The sequence below is a fragment of the Pelophylax lessonae genome (genome assembly GCF_965119305.1).
Source record: "Pelophylax lessonae genome assembly, chromosome: 2".
In the NCBI taxonomy this organism is placed as follows: Eukaryota; Metazoa; Chordata; class Amphibia; order Anura; family Ranidae; genus Pelophylax; species Pelophylax lessonae.
In genome coordinates, this window is record NC_138769.1 from 510,206,100 (window position 1) to 510,223,708 (window position 17,609).

General features: G+C 41.8%; 1 protein-coding gene across 1 annotated transcript in view; it reads left to right on the forward strand.

The window, feature by feature from the left end:
• Nucleotides 1-17,122, forward strand: part of MYCBP2 (MYC binding protein 2) — a 553,924-nt gene extending 536,802 nt beyond the window's left edge. The window contains 12 exon segments of the mRNA XM_082246610.1: nt 717-813; nt 982-1,101; nt 3,668-3,769; nt 4,576-4,704; nt 5,327-5,459; nt 5,671-5,774; nt 5,855-6,043; nt 10,363-10,470; nt 11,197-11,406; nt 13,143-13,250; nt 15,347-15,512; nt 16,147-17,122. Of these exon segments, the coding sequence (XP_082102736.1) occupies nt 717-813; nt 982-1,101; nt 3,668-3,769; nt 4,576-4,704; nt 5,327-5,459; nt 5,671-5,774; nt 5,855-6,043; nt 10,363-10,470; nt 11,197-11,406; nt 13,143-13,250; nt 15,347-15,512; nt 16,147-16,262 (1,582 nt within the window). The 3' untranslated portion in view covers nt 16,263-17,122.
• The last annotated feature ends 487 nt before the right edge of the window (nt 17,123-17,609 follow it).

A 17,609-nucleotide genomic window follows, 5' to 3' on the forward strand; every position in this document is an offset into this window, starting at 1 on the left:
ATGCACATTTTTCTAGTCTAATTATGTATTTTATTTTGTTCATGTGTGTTTCTATAAACTGTTGTGCTATTTTAGCATGTATAAGGCTGAAGAATTGAAACCTGGAGAAAATTGAGCTTTTGCCCACAGTAATTAAACAGTAAAATAAGAAATCGGGTTATACCTTTTTCTCCTGGAAATATTTTCATCAAGTGAATATTGTAGTTGGTATTGAATTATGCAAATGTTGTCTAAATTAGAGTGGTTCTAAAGACAGAACAATTTTTTTAACTTATTGTGCAGCAGCCCCCCAATAACATACCTGAGCCCCATCTCGATCCAGCGATGTTGCATGAGAGACTCGGGTATCCGCGTCTCTTCCTCATTGGCTGAGACGCCGCTGGCGCCCACTGCGGTCAATCAGTCAGTGAGCCAATGAAGAGAGAGGGGGCGGGGCAGAGCCGCGGCTCTGTCTGAATGGACACGCAGCAGCATCTCGGTTTGTGTGCCCCCTTAGACAAGTTGTTCACTATGGGGGCAGGAGGGAGGGTGTCAGGAGCCATGGCGAAGGACCCGAGAAGAGGAGGATCTGTGCTAAACCAAAGCACAGAGCAGGTAAGTATAAAAAAAACGTTAGTATCACTTAAAGCATTTTATGAATAGTAAAACTGGTGCACGACAAGCTGCTTCTTCTGTAACCAAAATTATCTTCTTGTTATTTTGCCTCTTTAAATCAGTTACCTTAGGAGAGGTGAGAGTCACTGGTGGATGAAAGGCTCAACTCCAACTCAGATTTCAGAGATCATCATTAAATTGATTAAAGATATGGCAGCTGTAAGTATTACCAAACTTTGATTACTCATCAAAGCAATGTCCATAGCAAACAATTTCACTAAGTTTACCTGTGTTTATATGGCAATATGGTAGGTTTTTTTTAGGAGCCTGATGTAAAAGAATAAAAAAATGTGCTTTGTCTTTGTTCTTTGACTACTGTATTAATAGGGTCATCTCTCAGAGGCATGGTCTCGTGTCACTAAGAATGCAATTGCAGAGACAATCATCGCACTAACAAAAATGGAGGAGGAGTATCGTTCTCCCGTACGATGTATTGCCACTACTAGGGTAAGGCTCTGCATTTATTTTTTGATTTTAAACAATTAAGTGTACCTGTGTATAGATTATGCACACTAAAGTATTTACTTTGTCTGAACAAGCAGTAAAAACACCCTTTTATTCACCTCTGTAGCTCTAAGCATTGTGAAGAAATTTGTTTTCAAAATTCACAACGCGCGTTTTTCTATTAGAGTAGACATTTTTTTTTGCCAGCTTTTTTGTTTACTTTTTTTTTCTTCAGTCAAGATTTTTCACTACATGGCAACTTGAGCTACGCTCTACATGGCCGTGATCCAGATTGACCTTTCCTCTGCCTTGGGAGTGCCTTACCCGGACCCCACTGGATTGTACATTGTGGGGCTGTCCTGGAAATGACCTTCAGATACTGGGTTACATGTTAGGCTTTTTCCAGACCCTATTCTGGTAACAAGAGTACTTTTCCAGGTCCAGAGCTGCTGAGACTCACTCTTTGTGTAGGCCATAGGGAGCATTTAAATTCTCTGCATTCTATCTGTTTTACCATGCAATGGGTTAATGCCGTGGGACTGAATGTTTTCGTTATCCGTTGGGTAGCATGTCTACCCAACGGATAACGACAGCATTCACACGCTGTATTCTTTCCCACCATTCAACCTAGAGAAAGCATTGCACCACTACTGCTCCTGCTTTGCAAAAAATCCAAGTGGGCTTCCAATCACTAGTCAATTCCCATTTCCCATCGACGGTGACCTTGGTTACCTTCAGCATACAGACCCACATCAGGTACCAGATGCCTGGGTGTTGTGTCCCGGATGACTTGCCTCTTACCATGTATAGCTGCATCACCACCACGTGGTTAAAACACATCTGTATCTAGACACAGAGGGGACAATCCTCTTGCAGTGGGTACCTCAAGCTCACACACTCCACAATTTTAGTGATGTTTACTCAGTACTCACCTTCCTCCACATAAGTCTAAATTAAGGTTGGCTTCCTTCACCAATTCTTTGAGTAGAGACACCCAGTGCCTCCAAAGTAACCCAAACGAGTTTCTTGATCTGATTTCCCCCATCCACACATTTTGAGGTGGCTGTGGGTGTCCTTTCTACTGCAACATTTTATTCTGACAGCGGTGAGACTTCCCTGCTGTCAGAATTCACTGATCAGCATTGCAGGCTATAGCTGGCAGCTTTGATCAAGTGGGGAAAATCTGACAGTACAGTTTTACAGAAAATCAGTAGATCGACTTCTGTACAATCACACTGCCCATACTTGGAATAAAATGTAGCTGGTCCCTGCTGAACCGAGTTGGTTTTCTGACCGAACAAGACTTTGAATCCGTTGTGTCACCACTGCAAAGCTATTGCACCTCAGGCTGTTGACTCCAGTGCCTGCCCTAGTGCATTCTCATGGTATCCCCTTTGTTGGATACTGAATCAACCTCCTGTGAAGAGAGGAGTCGCCGTTTGTCCTAGCAAATGATTTTCCCGATGAAAATCTGATTTCATCAGAAATTGTCACTGAAAACTGCTGTCACCTCTACATAACCTTAATCAGCATGGTTCTAAGGTAGAGGAAGTCGCAGAATGTTTTACCTCATGCCCCCCACCATTGGGGTCTACCCATCTCTTAACCCTCTTGCCCCATCTCTTTACCTCAACCCCTTTTTCTGCTGTTGTGGGTTCAGTTTCTGAGCAGATTTATGTGCCTTCCTCTCGGCATCAGGTCCTGGACTGATCACTCAACTTCCCCTTTAGAGAGCTCATAAGGATTTATTTTCCGGTGTCATTCTGATCTCTAATTTCCAGAACCGGAGGGGGGGGGGGGGGGTTCTCCCTCCCCTTAAAATTGATCCTCCAAAAGCCTGTGCATCACAGGCTGTGCGATGGAGGAGGGTTCTGTCTCACCCTGGGCTTTCTGAAAGCAGATCAACTAGTCTCCAGCTGAAGTCATCCTCTGACAGGAACAGTAATGGCATAATGACTTTGTGAGATCTGTCCCCTTGGGGTTAGGCTCCTCTTCCCTGGCTAATTCACAGGTACGTGAGAGAGGCCATTCCTGACTCTCTTCCCCAGTTTTAAATTCTCTTTACGGTCCTGATAAAACTTTTGTCCCTTGTTTCAATGATGTTAGTTCTTCGCTTAATCCTGTTTTACCTTATGGTACACCAACCCCCCTCCCCCCTCCCTTTCCCCAAACGGGAACAGGTTTGAAGAACTCTTTAATTCTCTGTTGCACTCCAGACAGGAAGTCACAATTACTGCTTTACTGCATTGTTTTCTTTATTATATCTCTTTGATTGTCTTTGGATTTGTTGGGATGTCTATTATCCTTTTATTCTAATAATTAAAAAAAAACAAATTGCAGTCATTTTTAACTGTGGTTTTAACAAACTGAAAATTAAAAGGAAGAGTAATCAACATGAATGTCAAGAAAAAAAATTCATATGGCCAGATCAGTAAGCCAGATAGTATAGCTGCCCTATCGAAGTCAGCTACATATATATCAGCTATATACAGTCAAGTTTGTTTTCTACTCAATAGATTGTGCATTTTAAGACTATACCATTGTCAGTAATTTTACCTGCATATTTTAGCTGTGGCTGGCTGTTGCTTCATTGTGTGTGCTTGATCAAGACCATGTGGACCGGTTATCTTCTGGAAGGTGGATGGGAAAGGATGGACAGCAAAAACAAATGGTAACTTTTTTTTTGTGTTTTCAGAAGTATTATTTTTGCCTTAAGTAGGCCTACTGTGATATGTTTTAAAGCTTCTGTTTCCCAATCAGTCTTGTTTATTCTACCTACCATTGTACCCAGCCACATGTCCACCTGTAGTAAGAATACAAACTTGTTACGTTTTTTTCCCCAAAAATATATCTGGTTTAAGGCTACATTCATCGCTTTTTTTTTTTTTTTTTTACAGCTTTGTTAAACAAAATCCTTTTTTTTACATTTTCCCTAAGAATCAGTGTAAATAACATTACAACTTGCAATTTGTGACTAATGAATGTAATCTGAAAGGTTGATTTTGCTTTTGTAAGAACTAGGCCCAACTGCCCAACTCCATAATACATCTTTATCTGTATCTACAATCTCACAAAAGAGACCTGAGGTTATTAGATGAGTGCCCTACAACGGGCATGGTCACAATTCTCTAGTGAGTTTGTTGCAGATGGGCTGAAAAAAAGACATGCATACACACTGGAGAATTGAGGTGCCACCCAACATAAGCTCCCATACTCGCAATGGGGTCACCCATTGAACTGATGATTTGTGGGGTACGCTTTAAAATTGAGAGAACTATGATGATTCTTTAAATATACTGCTACATTTTTTAATCCCTTCTTGTCGGGAGGGAATCCATTTGTTTACCGGTATAGGATAAATAGGTGTTTTTGCTTTATTTGTTTTTCTATCTTTTATATGTTCAAAGAAGTTGCGTTTGTAGGTTTTTTTTTTTTTTGTGTGTGTTTATTTCCTAAACATTTATGCTTATGTTTTAGCCAATGTGTGATAATCATGACGATGGTGAAACTGCAGCAATCATTTTATGCAATGCATGTGGAAACTTGTGCACAGACTGTGATAGATTTCTACATCTCCATCGGCGAACAAAATCCCATCAGAGACAGGTAAAGTACAAAAAAGGTACTTCAACTTTATAAACAGTGGTGGCACCCTTCCAGCCAAAACTTAATGTGTAAAATGTTTAATTATTACTGTAACAGCTAAAACCTTTACCTGAGGATTTTTTTTTTTTGGTCCATTGGTAATCTTAGATTTTCTGAACAGTGGACACACCTCTTCTTTATTCGTTATTTGTCTGTTTACATCAGCGTGAGTGACCTTTGCCCTTCACTATGAATTTTAAGTAGCATGAATGTAATAATCATTGAGACCATTTATCTGCTATCAGCAAATGGTTTGTTAGTGGTTTATGTGCACCTACTAGATCATGCAGAAATAAGTTTCACATACTTGTTGCCAAACTTTCTCACAAAGTTCTCGGTTGCAAGTCCCATCTAACAGTCAAATTTGTATAGTTTATAATCTATTCCCTTTAATAACTGGATCACAAAAATGGTGTGTGTGTATATATATATATATATATATATATATATATATATGTGTGTGTGTATATATATATATATATGTGTGTATATATATATATATATATATATATATATATATATATATATACACACACACACAATTTTCTAGTGCATCCCCAGTCATTAATTATAATCCACACAGGTGTTCAAAGAGGAGGAAGAGGCAATCAAAGTTGATTTACATGAAGGCTGTGGGAGAACTAAACTATTCTGGTTGATGGCTCTTGCTGACTCTAAAACCATGAAAGCAATGGTAGAATTCAGAGAACAGACTGGTAAGTTTTACATGTAGATATAAAATTGTAGAAAAAGGAACAACTTTCCATCTATTTGACTATTATGACTGTTTCCAGACTCCCTGTATAAGATGCTGTCTGTAATGATTTTATGCAATATGTTGGACACCCATAGTAAATAAACCCAGGGGTTAAAAAGGTAATTTATATTGGTAATGCCTGTGCTCTAAAAGTGGTGTTTGCATTATAGGAAAACCTGCAAGCAGCAGCTCAGAAACCTGTCGATTCTGTGGCTCCAGAAATGGGACAGAGCTATCGGCTGTTGGCAGTGTGTGTTCTGATGCCGACTGCCAGGTGAGTCAGAAGCTCATACAGACAAGTCTTCCATAGATGATGAGGTAATCGCTCTGATACCAAATTTGCTATATTTTTAGGAGTATGCAAAGACTGCCTGCAGCAAGACCCATCCATGTGGGCATCCGTGTGGCGGTGTGAAGAATGAGGATCATTGTTTGCCTTGCCTACATGGTTGTGACAAAAATGCAACAAGTCTGAAGCAGGATGCAGATGACATGTGTATGATCTGCTTTACAGAGGCGCTTTCTGCAGCTCCTGCTATTCAGGTCAGTGGAGGGCTGGTCATTGAAAATAACTTTACATCTTCCTGCATGTTATAAAGAAGTGATTTTTGTACACATTTTTTTTGGCAGAAATGTGAATGTAGTTCTCAGCAGTATTCAGACATTGTTATATTACCAATAACATCTTAGTTGATCATGTTTCACAAGCATTTTATACAGAGTAAAAATGACAGTTTATCTTTCGTTCATCGACAGACACAGCGGTCCATGAATCCTAACTACTGGGTTATATTGCCTCCTCCAGGTGTAGGACTAGGCAGATCAAAAAACACCTGGCTACACCCATGGGCTGTCCTCTGCTTGGTATATAACCCCCCCTCTCTGCTCTAGGTAATCATTTTTAATCTGATTACCTAGAGCAGGTAAGATCTTCAATCAACTGCCGGGCTGGGCGACGGGCTGGATAATCCAGATCCTGCCCTCCTACCCCAAGCCAGCGAGCACGTGCAGACAGCAGTTATGCGCTAGGTCGGCCGCGATATAGCCTCATGGACAGAGGCTGGTCCGCGAGTTAAACATCTCGCAGGGTCGCATATGACCGGGCTTGGGTCTGAGTCGCAGCGGTCCCTTGGCTGACAGCTCCTCTACTTCTGTGGTGAGGATTCTGTCTGGAGCGTTACCAGCACCATGGAAGGGTAAGTGAAGTCCCCCCTCTCCCCTTTTGGTGTTTTTTTTTTTGGGTGGATGCGGGTAACCTCCGGGGATGGTTGGACCTGCCTGGAGGTTCAATCCTCCCATCCTTAAAAATCCCTCAGTGAACTGGGCTACCCCCACTCCCTTTCCCCCAGACCTGGAGTCTGGTGGGGTTCCCAGGGCAGAGGATACAGCAGAGACCCCTTGGGTCTACCCCGCTATCCCCTCTCTATAAGGGTCCTGGGATAGTGTGTCCTGGAGGTGTCCCAGTGTAGGAGACCCCTAGGTGCATGCCCCAGTGCTCAGTGCTACTAAAATTGATCACTCAAAGTTTAGTGCAAAAACAGTCCAGTATTCTCCCAGTGAGGTATTCACGACCATGCAGGGGAACAGTGGTGGTGGGTATCTCCTATTCACCCGTGCAGTAATAGCTGGGGTGTGGGCTTACCAGAGGGATATGATCCCTGTTACCTTATGGCAACCTGGATCCTAAACGCTGCTCAGCTAATATTTAGCTGTTGAATGGTCCTCTCGTCCAATTTTCCTCAGTCTGGGATCACCTATATGTCTCAAAATGGATAGTAGGAGAGAGACAAGGGACTTCTCATGGTGTAGTATTTTCAATAACCATTTCCTTTATTACGGGTTCAATAAAAGCTCATACACAGTAATAAAATCAATGCCTAAATAGCATTGTGCTGAATAGCTGTATACACTAATTACTGGATCACGGAGAATATCAGGCCCTCAGGATGCAAGTCACATCGCTCCTTCCTGGCTAATATTCCGGCACCCGGTGTGCGTGTCAGCTTGACATGTTTCGTCATCACGTGACTTCTTCGGAAGCTTTATTTGGATACAGATGTTTTTATGAATGCCACAGAGCACTTTATTTTTATTTCTTGATACTTATGCACTTTAATTATATTGGTATTATTTAAAAAATGTGTCACTATAGTACATTATATACATTCAAGCACATTTTGGATGACAAGATATGCGCTGCCCAATTGAAGCTTAGCTTCAAAATATCGTCTGATTTATGCCTTCCCTCCTCTCAAGCTTTTGCCAAGACTTCTACGCTGGATCGAGGCAGAAGGGTTTCCAGGTCATCTTAGTGGCCCTAGACTGGCCACGCCGGGCTTGGTATGCAGCTGGTCACCGACATTCCTAGGAAGCTTTCTCTCAGGGAGGATCTGCTGTCCCAAGGACCAATCTTCCATCCTGCTTTACAGTCGTGAGTCGGTGTTTCCAACGCTGTTAAAAGCTAGGAAACCTTCTTCTGGGAAGATCTACCGATGTACCGAAAAGACGTACATTGCATTGTTTGAGTCTCTTAGGTGTTCATCCTCGCTCCTCGTGTTCGGTGGCTTGGATCTTGACCTTCCTTCAAGGGGGAGTTGAGCAGAAACTGACCTTGAGTGCTATCAAGGGTCAGGTGTCGGCCTTAGCGGTCTTATTTCAATGGCCCTTGGCCACATACTCCCTGGTGCTTACTTTTCTTCAGGGAGTTAGGCACTTGACACCTCCAGTGCAGTCTCTGTTGCTGTCTTGAGACCTCAATTTGGTGCGCTCAGTCCTCCAGAAGCCTCTTTTTTGAGACTCTTCGGGAGATTCCCCTGCTTACGCTGTCCCAGAAGGTGGCCTTTTTGGTGTCTTTAACCTCTGCGCGCAGGGTGTCGGAATTGGCGGCGTTATCCTTTCGTTCACCTTACTGGTGGTTCACAGTGATTAGGTGGTTTTTTGCCCCTGTCCATCATTCCTTCCTTAGGTTGTGTCTGATTTTCATTTGAATGAAGAGATTATGTTGCCTTCCCAGGCCAACACATCCAAAGGAAACTGCTTTGCATACCTTGGATGTGGTCTGGGCAATTGGGGTGTACCTGTCAGCTACGGAGTCTTTTAGGAAATCAGACTCACTATTTGTGCTCACGGATGGGCCTCGGAAAGGGTTGTCCACTTCCTCTGACTATGTCCAGATGGATCAGACAGATGATGGTTCGGGTCTATTCCATCCAGGGGTCAGGTTCCTCCTCCATGTCAAGGCGCATTCTGCTCGGGTGCTCAGTGACTCCTGGGCTTTCTGTCATCAGGCGTCAGTGATGCAGGTTTGCAAGGCGGCCTCCTAGTCATTGGTGCACACTTTCACAAAGTTCTATAAAGTGGATGTTTTGGAATCTGCGGATGCTGCCTTTGGCCACAAGGTTTTGTAGGCTGCTATTTAGAGGACCTGGTCTTCTTTGAGGGTTTATTGGGTTTTTTTTTTTTCCAGGCGAGCTCCAGTTATTTTGGTTGAGCTCCTGTCTACCTGGTTGGCTATAGTTAGCCTTGGGAGTTTATTTCTCACTGTTCCCACCCCTCATGTTTAACAATGCTTTGGGATGTCCCAATGGCTAAGAATATCAGGAGCTGTGTTAAGTTAAGATCAGGAACAAAAGAGAATTTTGGACTTACCGTAAAATCCATTTCTCTGATGTTCATTGACGGACACAGCACCCACCCAACCCAACCCACCCACCCCCCCCCCCCCGTGGAATTTTATTTTCTCTGACACTGCATCAACAAAACGTAGTACCTAAAGCAGAGAGAGAGAGAGTATACCCTATAGGCCTGCCCATAGGCGTATCCAGAATTTTTTTTCTGCCTAGTGGCCTACTCTTGTAGGGGGCAGTATAACCCAGTGGTTGAGGATCAGGAGCTGTGTTTATCAATGAACATCAGAGAAATGGATTTTACAGTGGGTCAAAATTCCAGATTTTTCAGTTTTGTTGAAATTAAGAAACATCAGCTAGTCCAGCTGTGTTAATGGAGAGGATCACTAGAGGCTTATTTAAAGATGTTACTTTTTTCTCTGTCTGTCTTGTTGGTATGGTTGCTGAGACTCCTACTGATATGCTTGTTCTGGTTCATGTTGCTGTTGGGAGTCCCAGAAAGCCAAGTACAAATTATTCATCTTGTGTTACAGTGGTTGTAAAGCCTTAAGGTTTTTTTTTCACCTTGATGCATTCTATAAATTAAAGTAAAAAACATTCTGTTCTGCACGTGTTCCCCTTCATCCCCTTTACTTGCCTGAGCCCAATCCTTATCCAGCACTGTGCATGAGAGCAGCAGCTCTCCTGGATCTGTCCCTCCTGACTGCACAGATTGATAGCAGCGGGAGCCTTTGGCAAGGGGGTGAGCCACCCTGACTGTGTTGATGGACGCTGATAAGGCGGCTCGGGAGTGAACCTGCACGAGTGCCCGCATAGGAAGCAGCTTCCTATGGGGGCACTTGCTAAGAGTAGGAGCCGGGAGCGCCAGAGGGGGACCCCAGAAGAAGAGGATCTAGGCTTCTCTATGCAATACCATTACATAAAGCAGGTAAGTATAATATGTTGTTTTAAGGGGGGGGGGGGGGGACCTTTTTAATGTTAACTTTAGTCATCGGTTCATTTCAGACACCACCTTTATGATGTGTAGTATATTCTCATATGTTCTCATTGTGTAAAACAATGTTTGATTTATTCCATTATAGTTAGCCAATTTGTAAAGTTTCTTTACATTTGTTTTCTTCTTAAAAACCTAGATTGAGGGGGATTTATTTTGGTCAGAGCTTTAACTGCTAAATGCAATTTGGAAAAAAAGGAACTTAACTGCAAACAATCATTCCTTCTTTTTTTATTCTTTAGCTTGACTGCAGCCATGTGTTTCACTTGCAATGCTGTAGACGGGTTCTGGAAAACCGATGGCTGGGACCACGAATCACTTTTGGATTTATGTCCTGTCCAATCTGCAAGGTTAGTCAAAGAAGAAAATAATGCCTGAAGGAAAGATCAAACACACCCTGTGAATAGTAATGTCCCCATTCTACTCCTAAAATACCATAATATATATATGAGCTTTCTGTGTACAATTAATGTTTGAATGTAGACAGATATAGATCACATGCCCAATCAGCATTTGTATTCCATTATAAATATATGCATTTGGCACTTGGTGTGCGTAGTAGGAGTAGAAGGTCACAGGCATGAAGGCTGCCCATTGACAGTACAGAACAATCACCCAGTCTGGCTTTTTTCATCCTATGGAAACAAGCAAATGCTGTCTGGCTGATCATGGTCAAAGGGAACATTGATCAAACAGGTTAGGAAACTTTTCTGATTGGCATTATTCCCTGCTGAGATAAGCAGCAGTGATCCAGCCAACATCCTGTAAGGACATCTTATAAAGTGTGTACATCTTTAGATCTCAATGTTGACAGAACTAGGGCATAAAAGTGAGTGCTTATTGCGGGGACACCACTTCTTTTCCATTTACTAGCACTACATAGTGATTCCAAGTATGCAATTATGTTCTGGTTCAAAAACATTGCTGTGGATTTAGAAAAACTATTACTTTACAAATTCCTATAATCAGCGTCTTAATTTTCTGTTGAGTTAACATATTCTGGTATTTACATTGTTAGCAAAATAAACTGTACATTTTTGCAGAATGATACTAAATTGCGATTTCTTTTTGTTTAGAACAAAATTAATCATACAGTATTAAAGGATCTCATGGATCCAATAAAAGAGCTTTATGAAGATGTAAGAAGAAAAGCGTTAATGAGGTTGGAATATGAAGGGCTGCACAAAAGTGATGCAATCACGACACCAGGAGTGCGATTTTACAATGATCCAGCTAGCTATGCCATGAATAGATATGCCTACTATGTCTGCTACAAATGCAAAAAGGTAATTCCATATATGCAAATTCCATTAATGCAGCTGAATTTACCACTAAAACAATTCAGATGACTAAAACTAAAATGGCATTTTATTTAGGACTTACGAAAACTAAATTGAAATGTGATGTCAAAATTAACACTGCTTCTCAAAATACAGGTCTGAGTTGGTGAACTCATGAAAAATTGTGTTCTTTTGTATGGCTGATTTTACGATTTCAACTTTTGTTAAGCAATAACTAAGTACTGTTGGCTACAGGTGTCTTCCTCTAGTGGCTAGTCTATGAATTGCAATAGTTATTACAATAATAAAATATAGGAGAGCAAATTTGAGGAAATAAAATACATAACTAAACCCTAAACTTAAAATGTTCCATAAATGTTGGTAAATCCTTGTGTCTACCAGCCCATGTGAAGTATATGCTATATTCAAGGCATGCTTCTGTGCCTGCTTCATTTGCCAGCGTATAGATGTTGGCTCTCAACCAATATATTAATCGCTCAAATGGCTGTTTCATGTTTACAGTGTGGCTGGTCACGTGGGCAGCACCATGGCAACTGCAGATTTAAAAAAGAGAGTAAAGGCCCATACACACGTACCGATTGTCGGCCGAACGATCGGCCAATTTTCGGCTTGTTAGTATGATGCTTCCGACAGCCGACAGCGCACTTTCGGCCGAACAGAATCTGTCGTGCAAGCATTAAAATTTTTGTATGCCGACACCAGAACGGCCGATTGTTCGCCAGTCAGTACAGATTTCGGCCGACAGACAGCAGATTTGCAAGACTTGGCATGCTCAGAAAAGAAAAAACACAGGGAAAGTTAACCATCACATGACATCACTTCTGCAGTCGGCGGACAAAATTCGTGTGCAGTCTTTTGCACTTTTCAGCGGACAGGACAGCCCGGGGACAAAAGGCGGCCGATCGGTCGGCCGACGATCGGTACGTGTGTACGGGGCTTTAGCTGACAATGTCCTCAGTGGATAATGGGGTTTAGTTCCAATTAGGGCAGAACCAAAGGTACAAAACAAAGAACTGCTTTATTGCAGGAATGACATGCTATGTCTCTTCTGCAATAAAACATGCTTACCTGCTTGTTCACAATCTTAAAATGTACAGAGAGCTTTGCGCGCGCAGCTCAGGAAGATTCCTCAGCACAGTACCCTGGAACTTGGATTAATGAAATCCTGTGCATGCGCAGGAATTACATCATCCAATGCCAGCCATCCGATTCGGGTGAACACCTGATGGGCAGAAAAAGGTGATGAATAGATGTCAGTGCAGGTGCTGGATCCAGTAAGGCTTGGAGATTTTCTTTTGAAGATCCTTTACTTTTGTCATGTTTGCTGATTTTGCGAATCTATCTGTCTGGTGCAGATTAATTTACAGTCATTAAATTTGCTGAAAAGCCTATTCTCTTAGTATTTCAAATCGATAATCACCCACAAACAGATTTTCAAGCTTTGAGTGATCAGACATGAATTCAATGCATTCCAGTAGTGAAATAATGACGACCTATATCTGCTCGTTGTCCGCAGCATGTCCCAGCATCCCACAAAGAGATGACAAGCCGGAAGACCTCTACCGGTCACTGGCCATCCTTTGTTTATTTTATTTATTTTTATGCTCAGGGTTGCATTTAGTTTTCTTCTCTCAGACTGCTAATCTTGGACAATGTATTCTCTTATCTGTACCCCACTTCATTTTACCTCTGCATGTAATGGACTGACTTACTATGTCTAGGCATATTTTGGTGGAGAAGCCCGTTGTGATGCGGAGGCTGGACAGGGAGATGACTATGATCCAAGAGAGCTAATATGTGGAGCATGCTCAGATGTGTCCAGGGCTCAGGTATGAAAAATGTGAATGTGATCGGCAGCATTCTGTCCAGTATTATTTAGGATGACTTGAACAATACAGGTCCTTCTCAAAAAATTAGCATATTGTTATAAAGTTCATTATTTTCTGTAATGTACAGATAAACATTAGACTTTCATATATTTTAGATTCATTACACACAACTGAAGTAGTGCAAGCCTTTTATTGTTTTAATATTGATGATTTTGGCATACAGCTCATGAAAACCCCAAATTCCTATCTCAAAAAATTATCATATTTCATCCGACCAATAAAAGAAAAGTGTTTTTAATACAAAAAAAGTCAACCTTCAAAAAATTAAGTTCAGTTATGCACTTAATACTTGGTTGGGAATCCTTTTGCAGAAATGACTGCTTCAATGCGGCGTGGCATGGAGGCAACCAGCCTTTGGCACTGCTGAGGTGTTATGGAGGCCCAGGATGCTTCGATAGCGGCCTTGAGCTCATCCAGAGTGTTGGGTCTTGCGTCTCTCAACTTTCTCTTCACAACATCCCACAGATTCTCTATGGGGTTTAGGTCAGGAGAGTTGGCAGGCCAATTGAGCACAGTAATACCATGGTCAGTAAACCATTTACCAGTGGTTTTGGCACTGTGAGCAGGTGCCAGGTCGTGCTGAAAAATGAAATCTTCATCTCCATAAAGCTTTTCAGCAGATGGAAGCATGAAGTGCTCCAAAATCTCCTGATAGCTAGCTGCATTGACCCTGCCCTTGATAAAACACAGTGGACCAACACCAGCAGCTGACATGGCCCCCCAGACCATCACTGACTGTGGGTACTTGACACTGGACTTAAGGCATTTTGGCATTTCCCTCTCCCCAGTTTTCCTCCAGACTCTGGCACCTTGATTTCCGAATGACATGCAAAATTTGCTTTCATCCGAAAAAAGTACTTTGGACCACTGAGCAACAGTCCAGTGCTGCTTCTCTGTAGCCCAGGTCAGGCGCTTCTGCCGCTGTTTCTGGTTCAAAAGTGTCTTGACCTGGAGAATGTGGCACCTGTAGCCCATTTCCTGCACACGCCTGTACACGGTGACTCTAGATGTTTCTACTCCAGACTCAGTCCACTGCTTCCGCAGGTCCCCCAAGGTCTGCAATCGGTCCTTCTCCACAATCTTCCTCAGGGTCCGGTCACCTCTTCTCGTTGTGCAGCGTTTTCTGCCACACTTTTTCCTTCCCACAGACTTCCCACTGAGGTGCCTTAATACAGCACTCTGGGAACAGCCTATTCGTTCAGAAATTTCTTTCTGTGTCTTACCCTCTTGCTTCAGGGTGTCAATGATGGCCTTCTGGACAGCAGTCAGGTCGGCATTCTTACCCATGATTGCGGTTTTGAGTAATGAACCAGGCTGGGAGTTTTTAAAAGCCTCAGGATTCTTTTGCAGGTGTTTAGAGTTAATTAGTTGATTCAGATGATTAGGTTAATAGCTCGTTTAGAGAACCTTTTCATGATATGCTAATTTTTTGAGATAGGAATTTTGGGTTTTCATGAGCTGTATGCCAAAATCATCAATATTAAAACAATAAAAGGCTTGCACTACTTCAGTTGTGTGTAATGAATCTAAAATATATGAAAGTCTAATGTTTATCAGTACATTACAGAAAATAATGAACTTTATCACAATATGCTAATTTTTTGAGAAGGACCTGTATTTACATTATCACTTTAAAGCAGTGCTCTCCAAACTGCAGCCCTTTGCTTGCCTTTATCCGGCCCTTGCCTTTATCCGGCCCTTGGTAGACTATATCTTCAACTGACAACAAATATTGGGCACCATTCCTCCTAACATTGATGGGGCACTATTCCTCCCACTGATACCAATGATCGGGCATTTTCTACTCCCATGGGCCACAGTCTACCCCCCTAAATCCTGAAGGACAGTAAACTGGTCCTCTGTATAGAAAGTTTGGAGATCTCTGCTGTAAAGGAATAGCATTTATTATAGTACATATTGACACACAGCGATTAATGCGAGGATAACTAACATTCCATTTAATGTACCTATTATAAATCTATTAAAAGAATACAATGCTAGACAAAGTCCTGACGCATTCCTTTTTCCTGTGACAGATGTGCCCGAAACATGGTACAGATTTCCTAGAGTACAAATGTCGTTACTGTTGCTCTGTGGCAGTATTTTTCTGCTTTGGAACAACCCATTTTTGTAATGCCTGCCATGATGACTTCCAGAGGATGACCAGCATACTTAAAGAAGAACTTCCACATTGTCCAGCAGGTTGGTACCACAATTGATTTCATTCGATACTAAAGGGACAGCAATTTAGTATCCTTTAGTAATGTACGAGTGGATAGATTCTTCGTACCTGGAAACACCAGGTATTTTCTTTGATTCCCGGAGCTGAACTTAAGTTATGGTAGAGGAGTACATGAAAATGGAACTCAAGCCACAGACATAAAAATGTATTTGGAGGGGGGGGGGTTACCTTTTTTTAAGATGGGTTAGTTGCTCAGCTCGGTCCTATAATTCATGAATTTTCACCTGCCAGATAATACAGCCAGTTCTCTATTTTTGGCACTGCCACTGTGGATCGCATACAGTGAAGAGATCCTCTAAATCTGTATGTCTGTGGCTGACGTTACACTTTAAAATGAACCCATTGCTTTTCACTGCATGCCATTATTATTATTTTTATTATTACTGGAATACGTTAGCTTGAATATACTTTGAAATGCTGGATTACTTTTGTAAGAAACTGAAACATGGCTAAGGACAAAAGCGGACTCGGTTGGGGGCCCTACAGTCTTCCCAGTAAGATTGGATTTATAATCCTGACTTTGTAGATCTTGTAATTTTTTAGGATGCTTGGGCAATGTGTGTTTTACATTGCATTCTCAATTCTCTCTTGTAGGTCCAAAAGGCAAACAACTTGAAGGAACAGAGTGTCCTCTTCATGTGGTTCATCCGCCCACGGGAGAAGAGTTTGCATTGGGATGCGGAGTGTGCAGAAATGCTCACACTTTTTAAATGAGCCTATGTTTCCTTTCCACTTTTGTTAAATTTTCTTTCCTTTTTGTGAATTTCAAGACAGACTTCAGCAGTCTGTTACGCCAGGCAGGTTCTGGACGACAGCCTTCGGTCAGGATGGGACCAAAGAGTCTGCGAACAAGGTTAATCAGGAAGGAGGCCTCAGATTCAGCTGTGTATTCGCAACACATGCTCTTCAAACCAAACCTTATATGTTCTTGTCAAACTGATAACTGTGCGGTGCTTGCATGTGGTCATTACATATAGCACCAGATGTGCACAGCACATGCTTGAATGCACACAGTAGAGGGAGGCTCCCCATATCAAGGTTATATATAAATAATGTATACAGTATATGTATGGCCAGAAGATAAGCCACAGTAATGAACGCTGACTTTCCAGTAGCCCTGTACAAGTGTACTTGCATCTCGTGGGAAGAAAGGAGAATATTTGTTTATCTACTAGACTGTTAATTTAACTCTATGGTTGCTGGAGAGCCCTGCATTGTGCCCAGCAGAGAAGCGAAGGGTATTTTATGGCATTTGGCCGGTACATAAACAAAACAAGGTATAAAAGTTGTAACAAATGCTGTACATAAAAATATCAATGTTCGTCCCGTATAAAATTTATTACATTACAAAGGCAGTTTCATTTAAACTTCTGGGTTATGTTTGAGCCTGAACTTTTAATGAAGTGCAATACTGAGTGTGCCTCATATCTTTGCAGCTGTAAACTTTATGGAATGTACATGTCAATAAAGCCACTGTACATTTTTATACAGTGACAGTCTGGTGAATGTTTAGGATCTTATTTAAGAGGAATGGCTTTTAAAAAGAAAAATAAAGAGTTAAATCATATTATCTGTTATGCGTTTCTGAATTCCATTTTTTATTATGTATTTATTTTGTTGTGGTTACCTTAGTGGTATAGTGATGAATGTAATGCATTTCACACATGCAGTTGAAGGGCGACATAATCGCTTTAAACTAGTGATGTAACTGCAAATATCTGGAAAAATCATTGTGTAGTAGATAAACTGCCTTTACCTCAAGTGATGTCTGCACCATCTTCTAGCCATAGCAGTCTGTAAAGGGTGCCTGCTTTTATGGTAACAAATGCTATGCCTCCAAGCTGCTATTTTCTGGGTAGATAATTATGGAACCACATCAGGTCGGCCCTCCTAGTGTTAACCTGGTTTGCTGCGACTGTAGTTATGCCGTTGGTTGTACCTAGAAGGTGGCCTTAAGTTCCACACTTAAGAACGTGGTAAAGGAAAGCGTTCATTACAAATGTTGTTCAAGTTACTTGAAGGGTATTTACACTTTGCACCCAAATGAGAAATATACC